Source organism: Symphalangus syndactylus, chromosome 2 (genome assembly GCF_028878055.3).
Source record: "Symphalangus syndactylus isolate Jambi chromosome 2, NHGRI_mSymSyn1-v2.1_pri, whole genome shotgun sequence".
NCBI classification, from domain to species: domain Eukaryota; kingdom Metazoa; phylum Chordata; class Mammalia; order Primates; family Hylobatidae; genus Symphalangus; species Symphalangus syndactylus.
In genome coordinates, this window is record NC_072424.2 from 139,079,700 (window position 1) to 139,104,836 (window position 25,137).

Genomic DNA, 25,137 nt, shown 5'->3' on the forward strand with positions numbered 1-25,137 from the left:
TTGGAATTGCTATGCAGTCATAGATAACTAATACACAAACCAACAAACACACCTCCAAAACCAACAAATCAAAACAAATTAAAATAAAGTAAGAATACACTACCTAGAATTGCCAAAGGACAAAGAAACCTTGAGAACACAGCTATCCTCCTTTAAGTAAAGCTTGTCTGCAAACTCTTTTAATCCAAAGACATTATAGCATTTTGATTCACTTCTAAAATAATTTGCCATGATTTGCAGTTTAAGTATGTATGTTATTTACTTATAATTTACTTGTATAAAAAAGGGAAGATAAAGATATTCAAGATTTCACATTACATAAACCCTTCAACATTCTTAACGCAAGGTCAACAACCAAATGCGAAAGATGGGCCGGCGAAATTCTCTACCTCCTAAAGGAAGTTAAAATCTTAAAATCCAGCTTTAGAGGATGGAACCACAGTAGGCAATTAGCAGGCAGAAGCACACAATTTAGCCAGTAGTTAAAAACAATTCGTTAAAAGCTCATTTTCAAAGATAACATTTGCTAGCATTCTGATCCCAGAGGTTGGCAACCTGCTGAGGCCACACACAATCAGTGCAGATAATTCAGCACATGATGATGACTAAGGCTGGAGAGTGTGTCCTGATTTCTATCGTCTCCAGGGAGAGTAAACACTTGAGTTTTCATTCTAATGCAATCACGATTATGAATCCAGAGGTATTTCTTTCCACTTAGGCACCATGGTATCTCATTATTTTTCAACTTCCACTTCCTCTACTCCATTGCTCAACCCAGGGTTTTATGAGCTCCACTGCATGACATACAAGAAGCTTTACTAAGGGGAACCAATGCTAATTTATTCCTAGATGACTTACAGCGCTCAGCCCCAAATCAAGACTGGCTAATACACCTCTGCTATCTGTGCTCCTTCTTGCACAAAACTCATGAAGTTGCAATTGTAAAAGAAATGTTTCCCATCAAAATTCAATAGACTTTTATATGCACATACACTTTCTTACTTTTCCAGGCTGCATGAAATGTAATATCAGGATTACTATCCATTTGTCATTTTAACCTATAATTTAGTAAGCCTTTTTGTGTTTGAGTTATGCTTCTTCCCCCCTTGAGCCATAAGCTTGCAGCCACAGATTCATTCGAAAAGCCGGCCAGGTCACATGGTTTGACCTCTTAGAACAAACATTTTCCACATTTCTTATTCTGCGTCCATAAGAGACACCATTAGTTTTGTTCATCTCTATTTAAAATGATTTTTATGACACAATAACATTTCAAGTTTTCCACATTAACCTTCATTTAATTTCTTGAAATACTTAGGCAAACAATGTCACTAAGACGTCACTGATGGAGAATTCTTTCTCCTTCACTCCTGTCTACTTAAAGGCAACTCTGAAGAAAGAATAAATTTTTGCTCTGGATCAGCTGAGTGCTGGGAGAAAAGTTTAAAAGTCTGGCCTACTGGCTCACAGCATCTTAAAGTAAATACTTCCATAAGCAACCAAAGCAGAAAATCTTAATATAACTGTTTTCCCCAAAATAAATACATAAATTTTCAAATCTGGAGTCCTATAAAGGAATTTAAAATCTATTTTCTTATACATAAGTTCAAAGATGTCTAAGTCCAAAGGGAAAATGAAAATAAAATAAAAATATAATCCCAGCCCATGTGCAAAAGCAAACAAGGACAGGAACACACCGCCCCAGGGGTGTGGGGAGTACTCACCCCACAGCCCAGGCCATTGCCCCCTTCGCAGGTGACTTTCCTCTGGTCAGGCTCTGGCAGCAGCCCCGCTCCACAGCCAGGGCGGGGGCATAACACACCCCCCATCTGCAGGACACACTCCTCTGCACCATACTGCTGGTACCGGTTGTACTGCAAAACCCAAAAAGCAGATTGAGCTTTCAAACCGACTGCATATTTCAGCCAAAGGGTTAGGAGCTACAGTGTATAGGATTTCTTGGTTAACCAGTTTCAGTAAAATAATGCGTGTGTGTGTGTGTGTGTGTGTGTGTGTGTAGGGGGAGGGAGAGGGCCAGAGGGTTGATAGGGGAGGACAAATAAGGTTCAATGTAGAAAAAGTCTACCAAATTCAACTGGCAAGACATATAAGTGAGTTTACTTTTTGCTTTTTTGTCTTCAGAAAATAGATTTTCCAAAGTTTTGTATTTTATAAGATTGCTTCTACCAACTATATTTTAACAATCTTATTTCGTATACATTTTAAGGAACATATTTATGCATTAAATGATGAACGCTTATAATACATAACTATCAATCTTATAAAGCAATATATTTTCATGCCTCTATTTAAAATTCAACAAGGTTTTATAATTATTTTGAAAATCGGTCCAGCATTCCACCTCATAATGTTGGCAGCCCACACAATATCAATGCACTAGAAGAAGACTAATGTTAAAGAATCACATTCTCCCTTTATCATTATTCTTATTCTTAAAGCATGATATCTTGTGTCCCTGACATCATTTCTTCCTGTTACCATTTTGCTCAATTTCCTTTAATGGTTTCCCCAGCCTGCAAATAAATTCCACACTCCATCAGATCATTTTCAAGGTCTTCTTTGTGGCGGCCCTACATTTTTGATCTTACATTATTTGTAATATAAACTCAGATCAAGTCAAATAGGTTTGCTCGATTATTAATTAAATAATGCAACATTTATTGGGAGCCCACTACATTCCAGACTCTGTCGAGGGGCTGGGGATACAGCGGTGAATGAACAAACTTCTCCACCTTCATCCACAGCACTGTAACAGTCAATACCGAGAGGTTAGAATGTCTAGTATTTCCAATGGTGCTAAGTGAGGAAGAGAATAATCAACATGGAAGAGGGAGAGTCCAAAGAAGGTGGAGATTTCAATTTAAAGAGGTGATTACAGAATGCCTTACAAAAGCAGGTGCCTTTAAGCAAATGTCTGAAGGAGATTAGAAATGCAAGTCACATGGATCCCTGGGGGAATATGCATTCCAGACAAGCAGAGAACACTGTAAGGGGCCAGAGCCCCAGTGTGCTGATGTGGTTGGCTGTTCAGGGTACAGCAAGGGGGGCAGTGGGGCGGAGGCAGAGTGAACAAGGAGGGAAAAAACAGAAGGTGAAGTTGGAGAGTTTGTGAGGATCTAGAATATGTAGTTCCCTGACAGCTGCTTTTAGAACCCTGGCTGTTATTCTGGAAGATACCAGAACCACTGCAGAACTCTGAGGCTGAGGCATGACATAATTTGACTAATATTTTAAAGACATCCACCTGGCTGCTCTGTTCGGCATACCCTCTGGAGGGCCAGGGTGTAGGCAGGAAGCAGAGAAGCACCTAGGAGCTTATGTCAACATCTACGCAAAAGATGGCACTGGCTTGAACCAGGAAGGTAGTGCTGGAGGTAGGATCAGTGTTTGAATTCTGGGTATAAATTAAAGGGAGAAATTGCAGAATTTTCAGTCAGGTTGGATGCATGGTGTGATAGAAAAAGAGGAGTCAAGTGTGAGTAGAGTGTATTTCCCTGTTTCCTGAGAAGACAGGAGGCGGATGGGGGTGGGAACAACTATGGAAGAAGAAAGGGTATGTGTGTGCGTGCGCGCGTCTGTGTGTGTGTGTGTGTGTGTGTAGGGAGTTGAGGCACGAAATCATTATTTCTATTGTGCTCATGTTCAGTTTGATAAGCTATTACACAGTGATGTCAAAATTTCCAGTAGCTAATTGAATAAATAAGTGTAGTTTAGGGGAAAGGCATGGGTCCTAGATACAAATTTTGAAGTCATTAGCCTGAGCCTCTAATCCATTTTCTCATTCTTCTGTCCCCAGGAAAGAAAGAAAAAGATGACCTGGCCTCCTTGTAAACATGTGAATGGCATACACATACAGTACCTTTACCAGAAAAGAGGTCTAAGTGTTTGGATGGCAAGCAAACTAGAATCTCTGAATTTATGGGGTAAGGTTCTCTGGACAGTGTCATAAGCTGTGCAATTACCAGAGGATACAATGAAGATATTTGATCCAGCAATGAATGATGAAACAGTTTATGTAACTGAGAGATTGCATGTGAGTGATTACTGCATAGATTTCTTAGAGGCTTCATACATAACCCTTGCCCACAGCACAGCCCCAAATGCCAAGGAAGGACCTGAGGAGGCGCGCTGGCGACCTGAACGTCTCCAGGTCCTGCCTGAGTCTCAGGATTACCTGCATCCTTGAAATTATTCGTAAAGCTCGACACTAGGTTAGATCTATGACACTCTGACCGTGTTATGAGGTTAGATGTGATTATCCAACCTCTACGGGATAGAGGGAAGGTGAGAAAACACCAGCAAAGGAGACTGAGGAGCAGCAGCCTATGAGGCAGGTGAAAACTGAGGAGGACTCAGGTGTCCCGAAAGCCAAGGGAACACATCTCAAGGAGGCTGCCATGATGAGCTGTGGTTGGAGCTGGGTGTGGGGCTGCCATTGTGGTCTTGAAAAGTCATTTCGGTGGAGTCATGGAGCCAAAAGCCTTTGGAGTGGAGTCCAGAAAGACTCGGAGGAGAGAAATTCAAAGAAGTGAGAATAGACCTTTTTTAAAGGAGTTTTGCCTGAAAAAGGGAGCAGAGATGGGGGTGGCCACTGGATAGGACTCTGGGGTTGTAAAGGATTTTCGAAAATGGAGAAATAACGATATGATACTATGCTGAAGGCAGGACTGAGACGAGAAGTGCAGAAGGACAGTTTAAGCCAGAGAAAGCTCTGTCCTTGAGTAGGCTGGAGGGGGGATCTAAAGGATGTGTGGAGGGTTGGCCTTCAGAGGGAAGGCAGCCACCCTTAGGAAGAGGAGGCCCGGCTGAGTGCTTAGGCCCAGGTGCAGACAGGCAGAGGGGGTACTGGGATTTGAGGAAGTAGAAACGTATGAGTGACGAAGGAAGGGGAGGGTGGAGGAAGTCGGTATCACTGCTGGGCGGCACCCAGGCCCTCCTGAGGTCACAGATGATTAATGCAAAGGAAAACTCGTGAGCAGAGTCTTCTGTTTCTCTGCACCAACACTGAGCTGCAAAGGTAAAGTAGAAAGAATGCTGGATTTAAGTTTGGAGTTTTGCCGGAATTGTAAAAGGAAGCAGGACATGTCTCGATCACCTCCTGCATATGACTGTGAATGATCTCACAGTTATCCGCCAAGCCCCTGTCCCTCAGCTCTGTTCACTTCCTGCATATGACTGTGAATAATCTCAGTTTCCACCAAGCCCCTCTGCCTCAGCTCTATTCATCTCCCACATATGACTGTGAATGATCTCACGGTGTGATCCAGCAAGCCCCTCTCCCTCAGCTCTGCTCACCTCCCACATACCCGCATATGACTATGAATGATCTCAGTTTTCCCCAAGCCCCTCTCCCTCAGCTCTGTACCACCGAACTGCTCAACCTACTTTTTTGTCTTGACCTGTCCAAATCCTTCCATATTGAAAAAAAAAAACAAAGAACTTTTTATTGTAAATATCACATAGAATAAGCTTAATACATTACAAAGTGACCAACTTTTTAAACACTACCCAGGCCAAGACACAGAACTTTACCAGGGCCGCCTGAAGCCCTCCGTGTATCTATTCTCATCATAACACCTTCACCCCTTCCTAAAGGACACCATAGTTTTTTTTTTAGACGGAGTCTCGCTGTTATGAGGCTGGAGTGCAGTGGTGCAATCTCGGCTCACTGCAACCTCCGTCTCTTGGGTTCAAGCGATTCTCCTGCCTCAGCCTCCCGAGTAGCTGGGACTGCAGGTGTGTACCACCACACCCAGCTAGTTTTTGTATTTTTAGTAGGGACAGGGTTTCACCATGTTGGCCAGGGTGGTCTCTATCTCCTGACCTCGTGATCTGCTCGCCTCAGCCTCCCAAAGTTGTAATCACTTTCTTGTTTTTCTTTATCACTCAAGGTTCATTTCTAAACACTACCGTTCATTTTGTCTGTTTTAAAGACGTGTTGTTTAGTCCATCACCCTCTGTTGTCTTTTTTTCCTTTCAATTTATCTGTTGAAGAAAGCAGGACTTGTGACCTCTAGAGTTTCCCAGTCTTCATTTTGCTGTGTATCCAATGTTGCAGTTTATAATGCACCTTGATAATTGTTTCCTATAAATTGATAATTGGTCTATAGGCTTCATTTAATTCAGCTTCTTTCCTGCCTTCTTTCCTCTCTCCCTACCCCCTCTCTTTTCCTCCTTTTTTCCTTCCTCCTTCATTCTCTTCCCTTCCTCCTTTTTCTGTCCCTCCCTCTATCCCTCTGTCCTCTTCTTTATCCTTGTCCTTCTTCTGTCTCTCTGTAATACTACTTCATAGATGGTGTTTTGTACTTCTATCAGGAAGATCATAATGTCTTTCTTCTTGAAAGTTTAGCAGTCATTAATATGCAGTAACTAGATTAATTTATTGGGATTGAAAAATGATATTTTAATTCAAACATTCCTTCATTTATTCGTTAGATTAATTATTCTAACGAATGATTAATTAATTCTATTTTTTGGTTATCCAGTGGTATTGTTTGAATAGGAAAGACAGGATAAAATATTTGATTCTTCTTTTTGATGAACATTTATAAACTCACAAACTTACACATATTATGTGTGAAGTGTGTTTTAACCCAATGCAGTGATTTCCCTCCTGAAGCACAACTATCTCATCTCTGGCCAATGGCAATCCCATCAAGTTGAGTTTCCATAACATGATCCTGACACCATTCAATAGCTTCCTTGCTATCTGCTATGGAAAATTACTCAGGTTCATCTTATACAGTTCCTGCCTCAGACCAGGAATTGCCTACTTTTAAAAGAAGCACTGCTTCTTAAAAATTTCAAGACCATAAATTGGGTGCTAGGCATGTTCAGTGGTCCTGTTAGTCATTGTTTCTAAGTCCTCTCAGTTCTTACTTTGAAGGACAGGTATCCCAGAACTACAAGCTTTTTACTTAACATTTTCTGTTTTACCTCTGTTGCTCCTTTCTTCCACACTGGTTCTCAAGAACACAGAAGATGACGTAATTACAATATTCCATAATTGCTCATTTGCTTTTTCTCACATTATACAATTTCAGAATAACAATACCATCACTGTGCCTATGATTTCTGAAAACTTCCAATATGTTTCCATATGCTCTACTCATTCTCCCATAAAATTTTTAAAATAATTATACTGTATCCACACCGTTAACACATGTGGCCATTTCAAACTATGCTCTCTTTCTCTTAACCTTCATGTTATCTTATTTCTACACACACACACACACACACACACACACACACACATGCAGGCACAACTGTCAGTACTTATGTTGATGGTTGATGTTTTCCCAGTAATTTTGATTGCTTGAATCTTGTTCTCTAGTAAATTCCTCAGGAAGAGTTCCTGGGAAATATAGTCACTGAGTTCTTCCATAATAACAGTTTATTTAGGGCTTTTATTCTTGATAATGAGTTTGGCCAAATAAAAAATCTTTATATTATACATAAAAAGAATATATGGAATTATAGTTTCTTACAGTATACATATAAGGAAGATACAATCCTGATATATTATACATACAGGGATTATATATATATACACACACACACACTTATATTTATACATATTTCCCCCTTGAGTATCTGAAATCTCTTACTTCATGTTCTTCTGGTATAAAGTATTATGGATAAGCCTGAAAATAATATTTTTTTCCTTTGTAAATTAATTGCCCTCTTTTACCTAGATGCCCAAGGAATTTTCTCCATTTCTTTAGAATCCAGGAATTTTGTTAGAGTATATCTTGGTGCTGGTCATTTTTGGATCAATTTTCACAAGCATACTGTGTCAGGAAAGTTGTACTGAATTTAGTTTTCAGGGTTCACTTTGTTCTGTTGCTTTGCTGTTTTTCTTATGTCATTTCTACTATACATATATTGGATCTTCTTTACCTCACTTCTAATTCCAACAGCTTATCTCAAATCCCTTTTTAATTTTCTTATTTGTGTTTTTTAGAATTTTCTTCATTTTTCATTTTCTATTTCTTTTAAGACGATATCTTTTATATGTATTTGTGTAATTTCCTAATAACTTAGTTCACCTTGAAAAGGTTATTTTGGCTTTCCTCTGATTTGAGGCATTCTTCCATTGTCCATAAGGATGCCATTTTGTTCTTCATTCACTGTATCATTTTAATAACCCTGTACGGGACAGAACCTTGCTTCTTTTCTGTTAGAGTTTTACCTTGTTCCTTTGCTGTTGCTCAGTTTTACATGAAATTAGTTCTCCTGAAATTTTACAAAGAGGTAGGATTCCGAAAAGCTGTAGACTTTTCTCTTCTGGTGTTTTAGGCAGTGTTCAAAAATATGGGGGCTTCCTTTCTGCAAACTCACAACTCTGTTACCCCATTTTTAACCAGACTATCCCCTTCCTTTTTTTCTCATCTATTCTGAGCAAATTTCTGCTCAGTGTGGGGCTTTGTCCTGAGGGGGGCCTTTGGCTGGGTAAATCTGGTGAGTGCATGAGACCTAAAGTGCTCCAAGCCCTTTAAACCTTATTACAGACTTTTGCACTCATTCCTCTATCCTTTTGTGCATCCACATGCCCTGAGTTTGGCGTAGTACCTCGTCAATAGTTTGTAGACAGTAAATAATTATAAATTAATAAAATCTAACTCCATTAAGTGACAATTAATTAAAGAATTCTGATAAGATAATCAATAGCAATGGAAATTAATAACAGTAACTCAGGATTATTTTACGTACATAAATAATTTTTTAAAATAAGTTGCTCTTAAGTAATTGACTTTTCTCATTTGACAACACATCACCTAGTCTATTTAATTTAGTTAATTTTATTACTATGACAATAGCTTTTATCTAGGAAGAAGTTAATCTATGGACAAAGTCCAATAACAATTTAGAAATTCTTGTTGACTGCATTCATAGTGGTCTCAAATATTGATGGAATTTTAAAAATTATGTCCCCCTTTCCATCATTAGCTAGGGAATTTATTAAAAATTATTGTTATTTATTTTGTTTATGATAAACTCAAGAGCATTTGAGCATACAATTCCTTTTTCAAAGGAAGACAAATATTTTAACATTTGTGCCTGGGAATTTCTGATGATTAAAAAGTACACACAATACCTGAAATATGCCTACTGAAAGTATTACTTTTCAAAATTAACATTGTGACATTTATAAGAAAAACACTGACCTAGAACAAGGAATGTGCTAGTATTTGTAGAAAGCTTAATATACTAAGGAGATAATTTAGTCATGTAATTATATATCATTAGCAAAGATCCTTACTTAGTTACCTTTGAGATATAATCCACAGTTTTCATAGATCCTTTTAGCCATTTACTGGCACAGAGTTGAAAGTTCATTAATGGAGATTTGTGACAAACTAGCAGTAATACAGAATACTGTATTTATCTCAGTATAAAATATGTGCAATAATGGTAAAGTAACTAATAAATCTACCCCAATTGGTGGAAGGGAACAAACACTTCCCTTGATATTCTTGCATTGGTTCCAAGGGCTTTTTTACTTATTTTATAAACAGACTAACTTGGAGGAATGTGATTAATTTATAATGTGAACTGGGTTTATATAGAGTCCACCCTCAACTGAGCTCAAAAGTGGAAATTATCTAAAAAATCACTCATGCATGTTTTGTCTATGGAACGCACAGTGTGCATCTGTGTGTGTGTAGATATGCTAATTTTACATGTCAAACTATACTGAGAGTTTTAAGCTATTATTAAAAATAATTTGCAAATTTCTAGATATGCTTTCATAAAGTGAATAATCCACAGACAACTAAAATAATTTTGAATTGATTGTACAATATTTGTGAAAATATTTGAAAATAAATGTAAATATTCACAAAGAATACTACTCTGAACCTAAGGAAAACAATAAATATTTTTCTCCTGTATTTTATCAGATTATAGCAAAAAATACATTTCATTAGTATGCGTTATGTAGGTAGAATCTTGACTCACTGCTATGCTTTCTATTTTATTTCTTTGGGGAGGAAATTATTCAGTCTTTATGTGTATGCTCATGGATTCTCTTAAGAATAAAAAGTATTCATTTTAAAGCATAAAATTCATAGAAGTTTCAATAAACTCATATTTTAAGAATTTAAATAATGGGTCATGGGAGAGTATAATGAAATAGATACTGTATTTTGTTGGTCTGCAGGCAGTTAGGAGACCTGTATTTGGGTAGAAAAGTGTTCTATAATGAAGGAACGGTTGCAAGTTCAAGCCCCAGAAGGGCCAGTGAACTTCCCCTTTCTTGCTGGCTGTTGACTGCATGTTAAGTACACTAAAGGAACATGGGTGGTCACCTGAGAAGTGTGGCTATGGGGAAACCAAGCGTAAACATCCCCCATCACTGAAACACCATCCAAAAGGCCTCTCCTCTGTAGGAGGCGGCAGGCTGCTTCACTCTGATGCTTAATTTGAATGCTTTCATAGAAAAAGAAAAAAAGAAAGAATCTAATTTTAAAAACTGCTAGAAATGTGAAGTACAGGGATCCTAGGTAAAACTCAAGTCTGAGAAAAATGGCAAATGTTCTGTCAAAACGAGTCAATGCTTGCCAGCCAACCAGGAGCTATGTGGCCCCCTTTCAGGTCCTCCAAGCTAAGGAGGTTGATTTTGTGCTGTCATGGTGTTTCCCAGAGTAACCTTTTGGGGGCACTCAGGTACAGCTCTTGGGTCTCCTTTGCTTCCCCACACCACCCCATAAATTCTAGCCTTTGTTACATCTCAGCCAAAAGCACTTTGGGGACTCCCTCCCTGGGCTTCTCCCTCAATCCCTCCTAGAGCAGAGGGGTCCTGATCAGGCTTCTGTTCACTGAGCTACTGCTGTGAACCAAACCACAGCACCGACACTTTGCTGCTCGGTTAATTCTCTGTCCACTCTGTGAAGTGATGGATGTGGCCTCAGAGCCACAAAGAAGTACCATCTTTTGCTGACATCCACACAGGCAGAAAACCCACAGTGCTGCATTAGAACTAAGGCTGAAACTTTCAAGACCACGCTTTCCACAATACCCAGCTGCCTCTTTCTCTTATTCCTTTTATTAAAAAAATTCAGTTAGGTGCAGTGACTCATGCCTGTAATCCCAGCACTTTGGGAGGCTGATGTGGGAGGATCGTTTTAGGCCAGGAGTTTGAGGCCAGCCTAGGCAACACAGCAAGACCCCATTTCTACAAAAAATTAAAAAAAAAAATTACCTGGGCATAGTGGCATGTACCTGTAGTCCCAGCTACTCAGGAGGCTGAGGTGAGAGGATCATTTGAGCCTAGAAGTTCAAGGCTTCAGTGAGCTGTGATCACACCACTGCACTCTAGCTTGGGCAACAGAATGAGACTTTCTCAAAAAAAAAAAAAAAAAAAAGAAGATTCAGCTAACTATTCCTCTGTCATCTTTTAGAAACTAATGAAAAATAGTTTATTATAGAACTTCCTCTTTGGATTAAAAAAACTATAATAATGTCATAGAGGAACATCAGCTTATGATTTAGCCATTTCTCCTTGCTATGCAGATAATGTCCCATTTTCTATATGCATTAGAAAATTTTTTCAAAAAAGAAGCACTCCTTAGATTGTCAGTAATCTTCATCTTCCTTTTTTTTTTCATTTGCAGGTAGTTAGCCTGAGAGCGTCTGTGACAGTCTAAGTGGTGGCCCCCATGACACTGCTGTTTTTCTTCTCTATTCTGTTGCTAATAATGTTTTCTTCATCCCTGAACATCTGTCAGCTACTGATGAAGCGAATTGGCTCAAGAAAGGGCTGGACCTTGTTAATTGCACAGAAAAAACTATCAAGATGGCTGAAATCAAATGCAAAGAGGCAACATCAAACAAGACCTAATAAAAAATTTTAAAAACCCAATAAACAAAAAAGCAAGCAACAGATCATATCCGGAAGTACAGTTTATGAAGTTTTTTTTTTTTTCCAGGTATTTCAGGTGACCTAATGCCAAAAAGCATCTCATCTTCTAGTAGTTGTGGAATCTTCTGGAAAAGAGATCCAAATCAACTGGCTTCCTTGTCCCCTCTCCATGTGTGACACAGAGCAGCACCCACTGGAAGGGGAGGGCTACAAAGGCTGTTTTCCTCACAAGAGTTCCTACAGCTGATGTGACTTCAGAGACTCTTGTAGACTATGGAAAGAGGGTGGCGAAGCCTCTCCTGATGGAGCACACTGCAGAAAGCAGGGTTGTCTGTGGCTGTAAATTATTTCACTCTTTGCTCTCGTCCCAGAGAAACAGCTTTAGGTAGCACCTAAATCTGCAAATCCAAGAGCCTTGCCCCTCAGATAAATGAGCTTTGCCTCTGCCTTCCTTGAAAGGAGCCGGGGCACAGGTCACCGCCACCATCCTCCTTCCTAGCTCCCTAGGCTTTTTCTTTCCCTGAATTCAGTATTTTCACCTCTCTTCCTTCTGCTCATTCTCTAGAAGCTCTTTGTCCAGTCCTGAAGCAACTGCGATGGTTTCTAGGTGATTCTGAGGGAAGGGTGACATGTCATTGTCTAGAAGTTTTGTGTAAGGCTACGGGTGGGGCAGTGAAATGGACTAGCTCCACTGAGCATTTAATGACCTAATTAGAACTTGGATGAACCAAAATATTTTTTAAAATCATCTGGATTGTATTAGATGGCTTCATATTTATAACTATCTGAAATGGACAAGCCTCTAACACTGAGGAAGCCTTTTGGGGTGAAGGCCGAGAAGCTGCCTTAATGCCAAGGCACACCTGAGCACAGGTAACAACAGCCAGGTGCTCTGGATGTCCACCTACGTCCCTCCAAAGATCATCACAATGCATCCCTCATGCCCCACATCATTGCTTCAGAGGCTCAAGCTGCCTGTCATTCTTATCACCCAAACTCTCAGTCCCATAAGGGTCCATACGTTTCCTAATATCAGCCAATTTCCATGCTTCCCTCTCTCCTAAGCCCTTTTTCTGTGTCCCCTGAAATTCCTGTTCATGATAAACTAACTCCCCTGTATAATCAGCCTTTTGAAAGGTTTCCCTGTCCACACTGACTTAACTGAAACTGAACCATCTCCCTTGGAACCTTTTCAAGTGAAGGCTGCTTTTCATTTCATGTTCACATCCTTCAAGGCCAGAGGTGAAGCTGGTTGTCCCTTGGCTCCTTAACGACGCCCCCAAATGCTTGGGTTCCTCTCTCTTGCAAAACCCACCATGCCTTTGAGACCCATGCTTCACCCTCACCTCCTTACTGTTGACCCCGATCTCCCGGACACAGCCCCTCATTCTTGGGGGACTGTAGCTTCAAGCTGTTCTCACCTTTTCTCCAATTCTTGTCATCATTCTGGGGACTTGCACTCCTGTATGAATAAGCCACCATCAATCTATTCTTTCTGTTTTACCTTCTCATCCAGCTGACATTTTTCTCATCCTTCTATTCTCACGGTCCATCCCCAGGCCCTGTCATCCTGAGAAATTGTACCACCTCTGAAATCCCAATTCCAAATATGTCTCTTTCTGATGATCACCTCTTATCTTTCCAAATCTCTTGCTAAAGTATGAACATTGCTTAAATTCTTCAACTTCATCAAGACTTCTAATTAACTGGCCCCACATTTCCTCTCCAGCCGTGGGCATCTCCAAGCCCACCTTCCTTCCTGGTCTGACAGCTTCCGTCATCCACCACCAGAATCATTGCCTGGAAAACACAGATCTCCGTGGTCCTCTTTATCTGATGGCCAAATCCCAGGCCTGGAAAACATCACCTCCACCTTCCCTGGGCGTGCATCCCTGCAGCTGAACACAATGGCACGATGGCTTTCTCTTAAATAACTGACTACAAACTTCAAATGGGCATTTACAACTTCCTCAAGATTGTATTGTGTTTCTCTAGTGACATGTTTTCTCTTCTTTCTTCCCCTCAACCCGCCAAAAAAAGGGGGTGAAATAAAAAAGATGAAATGAGGATAGTTACAAAAGCATAGGAGATAGAAGTTTTTACATAGCAAGGGCAAGAAATATTTTTATAAATGTTAGTAATAGTTGTGATAATTAGTAGAATTAAGATAATAGTGAAGTAGTTATAGAAGAGAATGAATTCATTACTTTTATTTGGAGTTGCACCAATTTTTTGGTTCCTAAGACCAATGTAGGTAGGACCTGCCTCTCTCCAGCCGTCCATACTTTATATTTCACTGAGGAGAGAGGAATCATGGCTGGTGCCCTGATGTGCTCAACAAATGTTTCCTAAGCATATTCTAAGCGTCAAGTACTCTTCTGTGTGGAAGACACAGCAGTGAGAAATGACATCTGCCTTCGTGGAGCCATCATACTCCATCTCTCTTCTTTGCATCCCTGCAACTATGAACACACCTGCACCTGAACTCACCCTCTCCAGCCCCTCTCACAACACAAAAAGTGGCCTTCCTCCTGTTAGGGGCCAATTCCTCCCTCGGTGCTGGATCTGAGCCCTTCTTGCCTTCCAAAGTACTTCTCTTCTTCAGTTCTTGGATCTGTCTCTCAAATCACCAGGTAATTCATCTCTATGGAATCCTTCCTGTGAGTATAAAACAAGTTCTCATCCTCCAATCTTTAAAGAACTGTCTCGTGGTTGCTGCATTTCTCTTTCTCTTCATAGCAAACCCTCTAGAAGGAACTATCCTCCCCTTCTGTTCACTCTTCATCCCATAAAACTCTGGCTCCTGCCTTTACGCATCCCCCAAAACTGCTCATTATGGTCATTTGTGATTTTTGCCACAGTGCCACAGGTGAAGGACGCTCCCTGACCTCATCTTCTGCAACCTCTCAGTAGCATTCAACACAAATCACCATTCCTCCTCTGGAAGGCCTGCCTTCTCGGCTTCCCCAACACCATAATCGCCATTCCTCCTCTGGAAAGCTTGTCTTCTCGGCTTCCTCAACACCATAAATCGCCATTCTCCTCTGGAGGACCCACCTTCTTGGCTTCCTCAACACCACAAATCACCATTCCTCCTCCGGAAGGCCCACCTTCTCACCTTCTCGGTTTCCTCAACACCATATGGCCCTGGATTGTCTTCTACTTTCCTTGAGGTTCCTTCTTGGTCTCCTTTGCTGGTTGCTACTCTTTACCCAATTTCCAAACGTTGGTGTTCCTGAGGATTCATCCAATCGTGGTATCTCCTTTCTTGGCTTCTTCTGAGAATCCCCATGGGTTTAAAATTTCCTCTACATGCTGGTAATTCCAAAGTTATCTCTCCATCTCGGACCTCAGGTCTCACTGTCCTCCAAGCTCCCACTCACACATCCAAGTCCCGACTTATCTCCTTCTCCATGCTTCAGGCATAGCAAATGTGTTCAGAATTGAAGCTCTGATCCCATGCCTCTGATCTCACCTGCCCCATTTTGCTCATCTCCGTCAAATAGAACTTTCAAACTCCTTCCTTTCCCTGACCCACAGCCAGTCAGTCACCAAGTTCTTGAATTCTGCCTCTCAAGATTCACTTCTTTTTGTCTCTGTTGCCAACTGTCTTAATCCAGAGCCTCTCCATATTGCAACAAGATTGACATACTCAAAATGTAATTTGGATAATGCTAACCCCTTGCTTAAACCTTCAAGGATTTCCCACTAAACCCAGGACAAAACCCATATGCTTAACCCTGGCGTCCATGGTCCAGGTGGCCTTCATCTTTTGGCTCTGTCCTTCCTGCTCAGTATTTTCCAGCCACCTTGGTTTAATTTAGTGTCTTGAATAAAGCAAGCTCTTCACCTCCTTGGGGGCACTGGATGTGTGCTTTCCTCTGCTTGGGATGCTCTTCTGCCCACTCCCATAATGCTAGCTCCTTCAATAGCTGGTGTCCCCTCAACACTTAGTCTCAGGGCTCCTCAACCACCCCACATCTAAAGTAGGTGACATCCCTATTTGTTTTCATCCTAGCATCAATTATCATCAGTAACTGTGACTTCCTCATTTACTATTTTATCCAACACTAGCACAATAATAGTACAAGAAGGTATTCAATACATTTTTGTTGAATGGATAAAGGTTATTTCCATAAAATTTTGGTGATTAAACCTAAGGTGGAGGAAGCTGGTATAAATGGAGGTACTTCTGAAATGCAATTGGTCCAAAGGCTCTGCAAACCTATGGACTCCAGACATCACACCTGATTTCTGTAGGGCTCACCTAGAACTGCAGAGTGACTTTAATTTCCTACAATGTGATAATGTCTTTGCCAAAGAATTTGGACTATGGGGAGGGAATGTTGAAAGGTGCTATATGAATATGAATTGTGAACACAAATCAGAGAAGGGGCTAAGAAGCTAACATAAATGTATTATTTTAAGGAGTTTATTTTTATTTTGGGAAGGCAATGATACAAAGTATTTAATTATTAATCCAAATCTAAAAAATCAAGATACCTACTAAAAATCAATGAAAACAGAAAGGAACCACATACAAAGAAATTAGAGGGCTGCTGTGGGTCTCTGCCATCCAGTAATGAATTAGTAATTAACCAGCATCTTTGTAGGTTTTATCACCTCACTTTCGAAGTGAGTATTACGCTTACTTTACTGTCTATTTTATTGCCACTATGTAAAGCTGGAATATAAACAGCATTTAAAATCAGAGGAATTGGCCGGGCGCGGTGGCTCACACTTGTAATCCCAGCACTTTGGGAGGCCAAGGCGGGCGGATCACGAGGTCAGAAGATCGAGACCATGGTGAAACCCCGTCTCTACTAAAAATACAAAAAATTAGCCGGGCGTGGTGGTGGGTGCCTGTAGTCCCAGCTACTGGGAGAGGCTGAGGCAGGAGAATGGCGTGAACCTGGGAGGCGGAGCTTGCAGTGAGCCGAGATTGTGCCACTGCACTCCAGCCTGGGCAACAGAGCGAGACTCCATCTCAAAAAAAAAAAAAAAAATCAGAGGAATTTTAGTATAGCACTTAATATTTGCAACTTACTTGGCATCCTATTTATTTACAAATATTTTAAGAGATGATTGAGCTTCACTCTCCCTTGTCTACAAAAAGCTAAGTTAGAGAGACAAAAATGATTTGTCCAAGGATGCATGTAACAGACATTAATATAAACATTTTATTTTATCAAGTGATACCAGTTGCCTCAAGCATCCAGTGATATCCCAAGAGTTTCACCAGCTCCTGGAGCAGCTGCCCCCACTGCTGGCAGGAATGCTGGGACAAGAGCTCTCCGCTTCCTCTCGGGAGCCTCATTGCCACCGTCTGCCTAGAGGCCAGTAGGTCTTGTCATGAATAATCAGGATATAAATGTCCCTGACTGATATGCCCTGTTCATGACAGTCACCAAAGAATGCCTGACTCCTGTGTCATCTCTCCAGGCTGAGCCCCAAGCTCCACATCCACTCTGTGTATCCTTTTTCCTACCACATATTCTAGCTGCCCCAAACCCTGAGACCCTTCCCCCATGCTTGGGGAACTCATGGGCAATCAGCAGTAACTGCCCTATAACTGCAATCTGCTTTCTCAATGTTTTTCTTACATTCTTCCCTAACTGAAACAGGCGTGTACCCGAGGACACTACTTCACCTGCAGCACCCTCAAATGTTTTTGTGACTGCAATCCCAGTACCATAAAGCATTGCTCTACAGTGTTGTAAGTAAAACACTTTCCCTTTCTCCTTCTAAAACACTCCAACTTTCCAATTCAACCCATCAGCCTACACCATGCACTATTTCTCCTTCTGCAGTCAGCTACTGACATCCACTTCTCTCTCTCTCTCATTTCTCAAATCTTCAGTTTGCAATTCTGGAAGATCTCAGCGTGCACAGGGGTGATACTCCCAACTCTCCGACTTCCCAATTCCATGACCTCAACTTCTCTCATCACCTTGTCCTCCATCTGAAATCAGACACACAGCCTCCCTAGGCCTCCTCCGACCTCGTTGGTGCTGACCATGCAGCTCCTCCACAAGGTCAATGTGAAGTCTTTCATTCTTTGGCCAATGTCTGTTTGTCCAGTTCAACCCTTCTAGTACTCAAATCCCAAAAATCTTTGAGCCACCGGTTTCTTTAACCAACTTTCCCTGTCCTTTCTCTCATCTGGCTTCTCTGCTTGCCCAGCTGAAATTTCATGGTCAGTCATAATCCCTCCCTTAGATTCACCCTCAGCTTACACTGTTGTTGTAACACTGTAAGATGAGATCCACCCTCAGCTTCTTAGCCTTCCTCTTGTTTTTGTTACATTTCAAAGGCAAAACTTCAATGCCAGTGCCTTTTCTGCATCTGTGCCTACACAGGTGAGTGGGTCAGAAAAACACCCAGTGGATTGACCTCACTCCAAATTCAACCATTCCCCAAGTTTATTCCCTCCTCACCCTCCTAAATGACAATTTCATTATCCCCTCCTGACATGGTTTGGCTGTATCTCCACCCAAATTCTCATCTTGAATTGTAATCCCCATAATCCCCATGTGTCAAGGGCAGGACCAAGGGTGGAAGTGATTGGATCATGGGGGTGATTCCCCCATGATGTTCTCGTGATGGTGAATGAGTCCTCATGAGATCTGATGGTTGTATAATTGGCTGGCATTTCCCCTGCTTGCACTTTTCCCTCCTGCTGCCTTGTGAGAACGTACCTTGCTTCCCCTTCGCCTTCCGCCATGATTGTAAGTTTCCTGAGGCCTCCCCAGTCATGTGGAACTGTGAGTCAATTAAACCTCTTTCCTTTATAAGTTACCCAGTCTCAGGCATTTACTTATAGCAATGTGAGACCAGACTAATACATCTCCTTTCCCTCTAAAACTCTTCCCCCATCTGTACTCTCAGCTGATGACCTAGCTTCCTGTTTCACCAAGAAAAGGGAAACAACCAGCAGAGACCTTACGGAAGGTTTACCATCAAATCCAATGCTCATACGTCTGTGCCTGCATATTCTGCCTCCCCCACTGTTACCAGGCGGAACTGGCCACTCTCTTGTCCAAGCCCATGCCTACATCCAAGGACACTGCTCCTGAATTCCCCCTTCCATCTTCTGCATCATCGATCTCCCAATTCCTCTACTGAATCATTACCATCAGTACATAGACATGCTGCAATTTTTCCCATTAAGAAGGTCATTTTCTTATCTCCATCCCTCAGCCACCTCATTTCTTTGCTTTCCTCTTCAGCTAAGTTCCCAGTTGCCAAAATTAAAATGTCTGTATTTGCAGTCTCCCACTCTTTGGTTCACCTCTCACCTGAATCCATTTGAGGCAGGCTTTCCCCTCACCGTCCATGGTGAAGGTTACCAAGGACCTCCACATTGTGGAGTCCAGTGCTCATTTCTCATCCTTGTCCTTCTTGCTGAGCATAGGACACAGATCATGATTCCTCCTCCTAAAGATGCGTTTTTCCGTTGGCTCCCAGGTCATGACACTTGCCTGGATTTTTTCCCACCTTATTATCATTATTATTTTTCTGAGACAGAGTCTTGCTCTGTCACCCAGGCTGGAGTGCATTGGCATGATATTGGCTCACTGCAACCTCCGCTTCCCAGGCTCAAGCAATTCTCCTGCCTCAGCCTCCCGAATAGCTGAGATTACAGGCACCCGCCACCACGTCCAGCTAGTTTTTGTATTTTTAGTAGAGACAGGGTTTCGCCATGTTGATCAGGCTGGTCTCAAACTCCTGACCTCAGGTGATCCATTCGGCTTGGCCTCCCAAAGATCTGGGATTACAGGGGTGCGCCACCATGCCTGGCCTCCTCCCACGTTATTGCAACCCTATCTTATGCAATGTGGCTCCTCCCTCTTTGTTTTGCTCAGTCCTCCTCCCCTCCCCTCCACCGTCACACTTGTTTCTAGACTATTGCGAATGTTAAAGCCAGGCATACGATCCCATTGGAGCCTCTGTTGTTGCTTCATCCACTCTGTGGAAATCTCCTTTCCCAGATGTCACCATGAGGCTTCTCTGGGTACCTTTCAGCCTTTATTCACCTGTCACCTGCTCAGTGAAACTTTCCCTGACCACCTTATATAAAATTTCACCTCTTCCTCCAGTATTCACTGTCCTTGTTTGTGTGTGTGTGTGTGTGTGTGTGTGTGTGTGTGTGTGAGACAGAGGGTCGCTCTGTAACAAAGACTAGAGTGCAGTGGCACAATCTTGGCTCACTGCAACCTCTACCTCCTGTGTTCAAATGATTCCCATGCCTCAGCCTCCAGAGTAGCTGGGATTACAGGCGTGCACCACCACGCCCAGCTAATATTTTGTATTTTTAGTAGAGATATGGTTTCACTATTTCACTATGTTGGCCAGGCTGGTCTCGAACTTCTGGCCTCAAATGATCTGCCTGCCTTGGCCTCCCAAAGTGTTATTATTACAGGCGTGAGCCACCACACCTGAGTGCTGTCCTTTTTCATTTCCTTTTTCTCCATAGCAATGATAGCCATTTAACATAATATACACTAAATGTGTTTATGTGTATATAATATGGTTTTCTCTAAGTAGAATATGGAGATTTTTCACTCCTCTATCCCTATAACCTAGGATGGTATATAGCACATAGTAGGTACTCAGTAAGTATCAGCTGAAAGAAAGAAGGAAGTGTGTGTATGTCTGCGTGTGTGTGTGTGTGTGTGTGTGTTTTAGGAAATAGAGATCAATATTGCTGTGATGCACTATATTACCAAAACTAAGCGTAGCAATATTAATTTTGATTATGGCTCAATTAAATTTCTAGGAGAATGCAAAGTGACCTGACCTTTATAAAGCAGATCTGAGGAGATGATTACTGTTGGCTTCTTTCCTTACTAATTACCCATGGACTCTAAAACAAAAATGGAAACACTCTGCAAATATTGGTACAAGTTCGAAGAGAAGACTCCATTATCTGCGCAGAACTGTCAGGGTAACAACCAGTGATTCTTGCTTTAAGAAGTCTTTAGGGTTTCATTGGAAAATGGCTGTGAGATCCAGGTGTCTTCATAAGGAGTTATGTTTGGGAGAGTCAGTTGTCAACTTTTACCTGCAATGCGGGATAACTGATTTCGCTTGTATTTGAATACACATTTATGCCTGCTATTCTGGAAACTCACAATATAGAAAAACGAAGGGGATGTACTATAATTCTCTAACTCCAGGATGTGGAAGTGATTCCAGTTTCTTATCCTCTCCTAACTAATACTTTTGTTTTTATTCTCATATTGGAAATGGGCAGTTTTACTTTGCCACATACATACACCAAACAAAAACCCACAAACCAAAAACTCATTGATGAAAGTGAGCTGCCACATCTCCATTTGCATATTTCCTGGTCAAAGTTGGCAGAGACAATCTTTAGGAGTAAAAATAAATAACACTGGGCCGGGCGCGATGGCTCACGCCTGTAATCCCAACACTTTGGGAGGCCGAGGCGGGCGGATCATGACGTCAGGAGATTGAAACCATCCTGGCTAACATGGTGAAACTCCGTCTCTACCAAAAATACAAAAAATTAGCTGGGTGTGGTGGCGGGCGCCTGTAGTTCCAGCTACTCAGGAGGCTGAGGCAGGAGAATGGTGTGAACCTGGGAGGTGGAGCTTGCAGTGAGCTGAGATAGCCACTGTACTCCAGCCTGGGCGACAGAGCAAGACTCCATCTCAAAAAATAAATAAAATAAAATAAAATAAAATAAAATAAAATAAAATAAAATAAAATAAAATAAAATAAAATAAATAACACTGGAAGTTAGTTCAACCAGCCTTTTCCTAACTCTTTAGTGTAGTTTAAGGATAACTTGACACCTAGATTTAACATACTAATACAGAGTTTGTAGTCCCATATAGGGATCAAGAAATGTATTTTTAAGCATTCCATTCTATATATGTGTGTACATATATATAATATTTAGCACCCTGAATTATTTACTTAGCATATCTATTTAAATTATGACATGCCTAACTGAGCACAACACAGCATTTAAATAATCCACTTTAAATGGTCACCCTTTGTATAGACATCACATGTTCATACCTGTGTACAAAGAGGCTGCCATGAAATACAGATAACAAACACGCAATACAAAAACCTGGTTAAAAAAAAAAAAAAAAAAGCTCACACATCCACCCACAGACAGCAACTTAGGAATGTCTATGACCATCAATCCCTCAGGCATAATTCATCTCTGCATTTCTTTGTTTGCTCATCTGCCACTATGCAGTGCCTGCTTCCTGCTTGAGTCTTGAGATGAAATGCACTGGCAGATAGCAGATGTAGCAATTAATAACCTGTCAGGTCTGATGGATAGAAGAGGAAAAAAGTGTCCTCACACATATCTCCAACATGGTTTTCTTCCCCATTTCAAGGCGCCCACGGTCAGGAGACATACTCGGCCTCCCTGGGGAGCCCAAACTGTCTCATTAGCGTCTATCTTTCATGACAGTCTGATGCAGCCTTTGAGATGCTCACTCACCTGCTCTTCTCCCAGAATCCTGAAGTGATGGAGCTCTTTAATCAAGGAGTTGGGACAGCCAGCTGTTGGAAAGAAGAATTAATCACAAAAACGTCATTTTTACTCTGTGTGGTTATATGTTCTTATATACAGCTATGACTATCAACTGCCAGTGTTGCCTTTTGGGAGGACACACAGATGTGTACCTGAAAACACACACATCTAACCGACCACAAAAAAAGCCAAACCCTCAAAAGAGCTATGGCCGCTGCCTGGCCTCCAACTGCACCTCTTTAGAAGGCAGTTGCATGTGACTCTGGCCAGGCTTTCTCTCCCCTCTGATTATGATCTGGCCTTAGGATATCATGCCACTCTGGTTCTTAGAGACATGTCCAGCATGTCACTGGTTCCTCATATACAGCCAGGATTCCGCGGGGCCAGAGTACGGGAGTTGGTGACCACAGGCTCTGACTTATTCATCATGTCCTGTTTGCTCACCATCAAGGCCAGGGGCCTGCTCATTGAGAGGTAAGAACAAAGGTGGGGTAGCTGACATCCATTCTTTGGGGGGCTCAGCTGGCGGTTAGTACCTTGCCTGGTTTTGTCAAGAGGCTTTGTGAAGACCTATTAGATCTTGCGTTTGAGTTTGGAAAGGGCATCTTACAGAAGGACCAAGAGAGAAGGCCCCAGCAGTTCTGGTGCCCATCACTTTCTCGTTCCACCCAATCAATCCAAGCCCCTTCAGACTTTCACCTTTTCCTTCTTCAGTTGTAAAACAAAGTAAGTAAATAAGTAAAAAAAAAAAAATATATATATATATATATATATACACACATATATATGTATATATATATGCACACATACACACGCACGTAATTAAAATACATATGCATAAAATATAATTATATAATTATATTTAATGTATAGATATGAGTTATATATATTTTTATATAACTCACATATAAAAATTATATATGTAAATATACAATTTTATAGAATTATATAATTAATACAAATATTGGCCTAAATATATATATTTATATATATAACATATATAATATATATTCTGTGTAAAATAAAATACAGTTGACCCTGGGACAACATGGGCTTGAACTTTGTGGGTCCACTTATACACAGATTTTTCTTCTGCCTCTGCTAACCCTGAGACAGCAGGACCAACCCTTCCTCCTCCTCCTCTTCAGCCACTAGCTGTGAAGAGAATGAAGATGAAAACCTTTATGACGATCTGCTTTCACTTAATGGATAGTTAATACATTTTCTCTTCCTTATGATTTTCTTAATAACATTTTCCTTTCTCTATCTTACTTTAAGAATATAGTATATAATACATATAACCTATAAAATATGTGTTCATAGACTATTGATGTTATAGGAAGGGCCTCTAGTCAACAGTAGGTTATTAGTAGTTAAGTTTTTGGGGAGTCAAAAGTTCCACATAGTTTTTTGACTTCAGGGATGTTGGTGTTCCTAAGCCTCACATTGTTCAAGGCCCAAATGTATAGATATGTAAAATTTAGGCCAGTATATGCTTAATATCATTTAAAATGTGTTGCATCCCTGTCTTTTCAATAGAACTATTCTTCGATATTAGGTTGTAGTCATTTATACTATTATTTTTTGAGTCAGGGACTCCAGGCTGGGGTGCAGTGTATAATCATGGCTCATTGCAGCCTTGACCTCCTGGCTGAAGGTACCCTCTTGCTTCAGCTTCCTGAGTAGCTGGGACTACAGGTGTGTGCACCACCAAACCTGGCTAAGTTTTTTATTTTTTCCTAATTTTTTGTAGAGACAGGGTCTCACTACGCTGTCTAGGCTGGTCTCAAGCTCCTGGGCTCAAGTGACGCTCTCACTTCAGCCTCACAAAGTGCTGGGATTATAGGTGTGAGCCACTGTAACTGGCTCATTTATATTATTCCCTCTGGAAACAAAATTGATATAAAAACCTGTTTCTTTGAGATAAGACCTATGGATTATATAATCTGTTGAACTTCCTAGTAAGGAAACTGGATTGTATGCAGAACATATCAACTAAATTGTGGAGCCATTTCTCATATTCCTCAGGATTGTGATGTGAGAGTGGTCAGAAGCCCTGAGAGTGTTTGTCTGGGGGAGGGCAGGCTGAGGAATGGGAAAACCTGTATTCACACAGGTGAAGGTGCTCATTGCAATAAAGATTAGATTTGTGCATTGTTTCAGAGAGTAGGATTTAAACCAACAGAAAAAAATGGAATAAATTGCCTTATAAGATAGTAACTGCAGGTTTTTCAACACACGCTAAATGAATACTTACACAGGATATTTTAGAGAGGAATTTTACTGGGTATGATGATGAATTTATGTGTCTACTTGATTGGGCTAAGGGGTGCCCAGATAGCTGATAACATGTTATTTCTGGGTGTGTGTGTGAGAGTGTTTCTGGGAGAGACTGGCATCTGAGTCAGTGGACCAAGAAGATCCACTCTCAGCAATGTGGGCAGGCATCGTTCCATCCACTGAGGGCACTGAGGGCCTGCACAGAACAAGAAGGCAGAGAACGGCGAATGCTCTTTCTCTTCTGGAGCCTTAAAGATCAGATTTCCTGGTTCTCAGGCCTTCTGACTACAAGACATACACGCCCCCCAAACCTGCCGCCCCTAGTTGTCAGGCCTTCAGACTCAGACTGAATTAGACCAAAGGCTTTCCTGGTTTCCCAGCTTGCAGATGGCGGATTGTGGCTTGATAGCTTGGCCACCACAATTGTGTGAGCCCTTCCCCCAGTAAATGT

The 25,137-nt window shown here is 41.3% G+C and overlaps 1 protein-coding gene across 13 annotated transcripts in view; it reads right to left on the minus strand.

Moving 5' to 3' along the window:
* Positions 1-25,137, minus strand: part of PRKN (parkin RBR E3 ubiquitin protein ligase) — a 1,390,810-nt gene that overhangs the window by 200,627 nt on the left and 1,165,046 nt on the right. For all 13 annotated transcript variants that reach the window (XM_055269079.2, XM_055269069.2, XM_055269111.2 and 10 more), the window contains 2 exons: positions 22,374-22,435; positions 1,725-1,874 (listed from right to left, as the gene is read on the minus strand). In XM_055269079.2, the coding sequence (XP_055125054.1) occupies positions 1,725-1,874; positions 22,374-22,435 (212 nt within the window). The remainder of the gene's footprint in view (positions 1-1,724; positions 1,875-22,373; positions 22,436-25,137) is intronic.